At 41.3% G+C, this 7,140-nt stretch overlaps 1 protein-coding gene across 2 annotated transcripts in view; it reads right to left on the reverse strand.

Moving 5' to 3' along the window:
• MDFIC (MyoD family inhibitor domain containing) overlaps positions 1-6,186 on the reverse strand; it is a 106,468-nt gene extending 100,282 nt beyond the window's left edge. Inside the window, exons 1-2 of one of the 2 annotated variants that reach the window (XM_011999845.1) lie at positions 5,580-6,186; positions 5,079-5,289 (exon numbers count right to left, since the gene is read on the reverse strand). In XM_011999845.1, the coding sequence (XP_011855235.1) occupies positions 5,079-5,172 (94 nt within the window). In that variant the 5' untranslated portion in view covers positions 5,173-5,289; positions 5,580-6,186. The remainder of the gene's footprint in view (positions 1-5,078; positions 5,290-5,579) is intronic. The other variant, XM_011999846.1, reaches the window with a different exon arrangement.
• Positions 6,187-7,140: the final 954 nt, after the last annotated feature.

The raw sequence follows: 7,140 nt of genomic DNA on the forward strand, positions 1-7,140 counted from the left end.
TTCTTTTTTTAACAAAGGGAAAATGAATATGCCCAGTTGATAAGCCCTCCACTTGTATAACTAAAATCATAAAATGTACATTAGGTCCTTTAGACATAAAAAATTAGAAGTATAAGTTAAAAGACTCATTTTTTAAATTGAAAATGTTCCCAAATCCTCTTTCAAATCTACATGTCTTTCTATATTCTTCTGATTAAGCCTGTCCTTCCTCAAGCAACTGTATTCAAAAAGTGTTTTAAACCAATTTCTATTCAGTTTAATTTTATTCTTGGTTATTTGTATTTGCTGCCTGTTTTATAATAGTATGTTTTCTGTGAGTTATTATAGGCACACACAATTTGATAAAACTTAATTCTAACAATCTTATGACATTTATTAGGGAACTAAATATAATTTATCACTCTGTTTCTATGAGAAAGTAGAATCCAGGTTCCAAAAGTCCAATTTACAATGGAACACAACTCATGCGAAAACTGGAGACTTCTTTCCTTGTTTTGCCATATGTTGGAGTCTCCAAAGTATAGGATAGCAAGAATATCTGCTGAGAGAGTAAAATAAATATTAAAATTCTATTTATTTAGTCTGTTATCCTTTTTAAATTTTACTTTTGCATTTCTTTTATAATGTTCAAAATGTATTTGTATTATACTGCATATAATTATGAAAATAAATAAGCTTTTTTGAGGATGACTATGCAGCAGTATTTTGAGGATGAATTGAAGCATACAATAATAAAAATCTTGGAGAGGATCATTAGAGAGTTTACATGGAGTGATAACAATTTAAACTTTGGAACTTGAAAAGCTGAACTTTTAAAAAGCTTTCTGAAGCCTTTCCCTCCAAAAAAAAAAAAAGAAAAAAAAAGACTTTTTAAAAGTCTTTCAATATAACACATCTTTTTAGGGATTAAAGCCTATAAAACAATGGTTCTCAACTGGAGTTAAGAAGCACCTGAAGCTTGATTAAAATGCAAATTCTTTGCTCTTACATCCAGAGATCCTAATTCTGTAAGTCTGGGATGAAGCCAAAAACGTCAGTTGCCTCAAGGATAGCAGGGTTTCTCAATCTCAACATTACTGGTGATTCTTTCTTGTAAAGGCTGTCCTATCCTATGCATTACAGAATGTTCAGAAGTGCCCCTGACCTCCACTTACTAGATGCTAGTAGTACCCCCATTATGACCATCAAACATGCCTCCAGGTATTGCCAAATGTTTCCTGAAGAACAAAATTGTCCCCAGTAGAGAACCAGGATTAGAAGCTGTTCAAAGATGACACATTTTGTGAAATGCCATCCTTAATCAAAAGGATAAAATAATATGATAAAAATAGAAGACTACAGATATGTACAAGTATACATTATGTACACTGAAATAAACTGGCTTCCCAAAAAGAAAATCTGATTAGCCTCTATAAGCTACTGACAACTCAGCTAAGCTTCTAAGTCAAAGCTCTTCTTATGTAATTTCAACTTGATTTTCTCCCCAGCTTCTATTTTAGATTATTTTTAATTAACTTCACTGGCATTTTGCATCCTGCTAAGAGAAGTCCGCCTCATAGTCTCAGAGGACTCTCCCATGAGAGAAGAGTGCATTAAATCACACATTATCACATTAAAGTATATTCCAGCACTCAGAGTCCAACGGTCTACATCTTGGCAAATGTAATGTGGCGGGGGTTGGGGGAAAGATACAGGGATGGGAACAAGCTCGAGTGATTCATGATATCCCAAGCCTGTTGTCAATGAATCCAGCCCTATAAAAAAGTTGAACTGACTCTCTACTTCAACTGCATTTATCACAATGGCATACAATTTATGTTATAATTTGTGCTTCCACCCTGATTTCTTGCTAGTGACTGAGTATAAGACCTTGGGCAAGTCACTTAAATTCTTTGGACATCCTTTCCCTTATCTAAAAAATGAGCAGGCTGGATTAAATTATTTCTAAAGACCTCTCTAGTTACAAATCTCAAACTTATGAAAGAAGCAATTAATTCAAAGGCTCTTTGGATTATAGGAGTTCTAGTAACTATTGCACCAAAGGTCAAATACCTACATTTTCAATGTTGTTTTATAACACAAATTTTAAAATACTTAATCAAAACAGGACAAATGGCAATTAGAGGGACCACATAAACAAGATCCATTCTCTCTTAAAATAAAAGTAAGTATAATTCAAACGGCTTTTCACCTATCAAGACATGTATACAAGTACTTTGCATGAGAAAGTAAATCAACATTTCACAAGGTAGTCACAAATAAGAATATAGCTTTAAATTGCATGTTTACTTTCTATTTTCTGTAAGAGAGATCACAAATCAGCTGCTCAGAGGCCACCTCCAGCCTACAGTGGTGGTTGTTTTGTTTGGCCTGGACAAAATTTGTGTTTAATTAGTTGCAAACCCTTAAAAATGGAGAGATAATACATACAGATCTGGATTTCCAGTATCACTTGAAATATCTGAAGATACTAACCCACATGGCAACAATTAGCTAAAACTGAGGAATGTTGTTTCCTGGTCCATGAGCTCTCCAGTTCCCTAAACTCCCCATTGCTCCATACTGTTTGACATCTATCCTGGTTCTCTCTTACAGCCTGGAGCATGTAAGCTTGTGTCCCTGCTCTGTAACTATTTTCAAAACACATGGGAAAGATTTGTAATGCTTTTTAATGCTTTCAAAACAATAGAAAAGCTTGCAGAACCACAGCAAAAAGGCAGAAATTTTAAGGAGGGAGAGTATGCGCTTAATATGGACAACCTTTCTAATTCTTAATGTTAATACTAGAATGGGCTGCACTACAGGTTTTGTTAACAAAACACCTAAAAGGATGTAGAACTGAATTTTAGACTTGATGTGGAGTTCAGATTAGAGAATCCCTAAAATTACTTTCAACTGCAATGTTCCATGCCTTTGGTTAACAGTATGGATAGCTCATCACAATATAGTACAGTAATAAATGTAGAGCTTGTAAATGTCATTATTAACCTATATATGTATATTTAACTTTGCAGAGATAGACTTGATCATATCCTTCATGTTCCTGAAATAATTTTTTTTCTGTTAATTTGTATTTAAAATTCCACTTTTCTTACTGACTTTAATATAAAGAATTTAAAAATTGGGTTTCTATTAACTAAGCAGCCATATCCTACTGAAGAATTATTAAGCTATTCTTCAGAAAGGATGACAAAGAATCCAAGGACAGAAGCAAGAGGATAAAAGAACTTGAGAAAGGGCTTAAGAGTAGAGTGGCCTTCGAGCAAAGCTTCTTCACAAATGTCTTTATCAATAAAACCAACCTAACCAAGCTTCCCTTGAAGCTTTCCTCTACCCATTTGCTCCAAGAATTTCTTTCTTTAAATACACCTTATGAGATCGCCTGTTTAAAATACAGTATTTTAACAAGATTCTGCAGATTCTCTTTTTAAAAATCAACTTTATGTTTAAATTACATTGATTCCCATTTAAAGAAAGTTTTCAAAGTTAAACTAATAATAATTTTTTAAAATGTCTAACTATGTTGCTAAAGCTAAGGCAATTTTCAGGTAAAACCCAAGAGTTTCAGGTAGAAACCTAAGAGTTTCTACACTGATAATGTGTGTTGTACCCAACAAATGTGCTACTTCAGGCCATTCTAGATGCTCTGGTTCTTAAGGTCAGATCACATGACACAATCCAGCATTCTAATGCACAGATACAAGTACCACTGCACATTCTCCCAGATGATTTTAAAAATGCAAACTATTAAAGTTGGATATTGTAGATATTAGCTATTTCCAAATCAAATTATTTTCCTTGGGTGTTTGATGTTGATTTTTGACATAAGCCTAGTTTAACCATAGTGATTAGCAGCTCAAGTGTGAGCATAAATAGCCCATCAATGAGTCGATATGACTACTAACAGCATGCCTAATGACAGGAAAATGATTGTGCTGACAATACAACGTGGAGAACATGGGCTGCTTCTGAGAAAACATATGTTTATTATTCTAGTTCTCTGATTTTCTGCAGTTCATCATTTTTATTTTCTCTGTTTAGAAAACGGAGTCACTCATTTAGAGGCAAAAATTAATGATAAATATAATTCAGTTTAACAGCCCTGGGTACCAGAACATTTTAATTTAACCACAGACATTTTCTGCTTTTACCTATTGTGGCTTGAAAGTTAACTCCTTTCCCAATTTTGCTGCCTTAAAAAAGTCTCCCTAAGATTCACTACATTAGTACTAGAAGTGGGAAATAAAGCTATCAGATATGCCTAAAATCAAGGGTATATGGTAGGTTTTTGAGCACTGGAAAAATTACTTAGTTCTGATGTATCAGTGACAGAATTATGTAGCTCAAAACCATCCTTAGAGTAAAATGCATTAGAAGTTTAAGAACTTTCCTCTCTGTCACCAATGGAAACCTGAAGTATATGGCCTTCAAGAGAAGAAAGTTCAACTCGTTTAGAAGCTTGTTATGGAAGTTCCCCAGACGCAAGAGTATTTTATAGGCTGTGTGTGTTTACACTTTGAAAGAACACAAAGAAGCTAATTCATTCTTGGAAAGTGTTTCTTATAAACCTTGTTTATTTCAAAACAAACCAGTTATTGAAAACATAAGCCATTCCAAAGCCATTGGTCACAGAAAACAGAACTATCAACTGGGTCGTAGAGGAGCCAACAAGAAACAGAAAGATGAAACGGAGTGAGCGCATGCTTGTTCAGAGAGCTAGGGCAGTCCTAGATCTGCTGAAGTGACCTAGAGGAGAAGCGCTTCAGAACCTACACATTGAGTCTTAGGCCCAAACATGCATATGCTTAAGAAAGAAGCAATGCTGTCATCCTGTTTCTTCGCAACCAAACGAAGGGGGAGTGGACGGACCAACGGATCCCGCCCTCTTACCCGGTTGTTGATCTAGGGCAAGGATCCTGAAGAACTTGCCTGAGTAACGCGAACTGTGCAAAAGTTCTCAACTATGAGGCGGGAGCCCCTCCTCACAGCACTCCACCTACCCCCATCTGTACACGTGTGAGCAAACTGAAAAAGGGAACAATGACAAAGAAGCTTGCCACTGGCAAGCGCGCACTCACCCTGGGCTGTGGAGCCCAGCCGGCCGCCGCCCGCCTCGGCCGCGCGCTGCGGCCCCGCGGGCCCGGGAGCGAGGGTTTCGCCCGCGCCGGACATGGGCCGCTCCTCCAAGCCCGCGCCGCGCCGCGCTGCGCCGCTGCTGCCTAGCTCGCCGCCCCGCAGGGCGCCCGGAGGAAGGGCTGTGAGGTGCTGGGTGCAGGGAACTGACTGCTTCTGGCGGAAAAATATACAAAAATTAAAAAAAAAATGTTTTTAGAGAAGAGCACACCACCCCTGCGGGACGTTCCCTCCGCCTCCACTTCCCTCCCTCAAACTCCACCCCGGGGAAGTTTTGATTTGAAACTAGCGAGGAAAACTGTTACAACGCAAGTTGACAGCGGCGGGGTCCCGGGGGTCCGAGGTGGACCCAGCGGGGAGGGGCTGGAAAGAGAGATCAGGTTTGGGAGAAGCCCGGGGATAAGGATCAAACCCCTCCTCTTCCCGGCCCGGAGACGACCACCTACCTCCGCATCCCCCCGAGTCGCTCCAAGCCCCTTCCTCCTCCTCCTCTTCTTCCGCCTCGGAAAGTTAGCGAGGCTCCGGCAGCGGCCGCATTTTCGCCCCGGTGGCCTGACGACGGCAGCGGCCGCCCCTGCGCGTCCCTCCCGCCTCCCTCAGGCTCAGCCCAGACGCCGCAGTGGCGGCAACTGCGGCAGCGGTGGCGGCTGTGACTCCGCGCACTCCGCCCCCGCTTTCCAGCCAGCTCACTCCAGCCGGTTCCCCTGCAAGGGGGCCTTCCCCCTCTCTGCCTCTCTTTCCCCCCTTCCACTCCTACACTCCTGAAACACTTCTCCCTCTGTTGCTCCTTTTCATCACATCCGGATTGGGGAGGCCTCGAACTCTCGGCTGGTGGCCCCGAGGCTGAGGGCGGCGCGACCCGAGCTCGGCCGAGCGATCCCTAGCGCCCTGCGCTGTCTGGGTCAGGAGGCCAGAGCCGGCCTGGGCTGGCGCGGGCTCCCCACCCGGGCGCTGCGCCCTCCCGGGGCTGGGAAAGAGGAGTGCATGGGCAGGTCCCTGGCTGCCCAGACGTCCCCCTACCCCGTCCAAAAAGTCACCTCATCCCTTCTCCTTATTCCTGCCCCCAGACCGACGGAGGCTTTGGGACTATCCTGAGGAAAACCTTTAGGGGGGACAAGGAGAAACGAAAACACTATTACAGTATCGAACTTTTCTGGTGGGATAGACAAAGTGTGCGTTTGAAACCTTTACCTTTACCCGTGGGTTGAACGTTTACTCACTTAATCTCTGGCTTCTAAATTACTCTTCGGTCAAACAGGATTCCTGATCAGGTAAAACCAGTTGCAGCTGCACGAATCCGCTGGAGGAATCCAGGCAAACAAGGTTGGCACCCTTGTGGATGCCCTGGTACTGGCCCCAGCCTGGCCTATGGCAAGCTGAATACCTCAATGGATCAGTGGTATCTGAGGGGAGATAAACTTGTGGTCGGAAGTAAAAAGCTGATCAACTTTCCGTTTATAAATGACACATTCTGATTGTAGCTTAATCTGATGAGCTGAGAATAGCAAGTGTAAAGTAATTTACAGATATATAGTACTTTAATGATATACTCAGATAATTTTGCTCTTTATTTCATTTTGAGTGAAATGCAGAATTCATTTGTAGAAAGCTAGAACGAACTGATTCTTCGATTCTCTTGGACAAGCGAGGAATCACAGTAACGTTATCAAAATTGAAGAAAATGTACATTGGATTCACTGTCTTTCTAGGTGCATCGTTAATAATATCCCAGAAATTTCATTTCTTCAGAAAGCGCATTGGAATTGATTCCAATTGTTGACAATGATTTGTTACCTATGAAGAGACAGTGCTCTCTAACTTGATTTCAATGATCATAAAAAAGCCAGCCTTCGCCGGGCGCGGTGGTTCACGCCTGTAATCCCCGCATTTTGGGAGGGTGAGGCGGGTGGATCACCTGAGGTCAAGAGTTCGAGACCAGCCTGGCCAACATGATGAAACCCCATCTCTACTAAAAATAGAAAAAATAGCTGGGCATTGTGACGGGCA

Source organism: Mandrillus leucophaeus, unplaced genomic scaffold (assembly GCF_000951045.1).
Source record: "Mandrillus leucophaeus isolate KB7577 unplaced genomic scaffold, Mleu.le_1.0 Scaffold603, whole genome shotgun sequence".
Classification (NCBI taxonomy): domain Eukaryota; kingdom Metazoa; phylum Chordata; class Mammalia; order Primates; family Cercopithecidae; genus Mandrillus; species Mandrillus leucophaeus.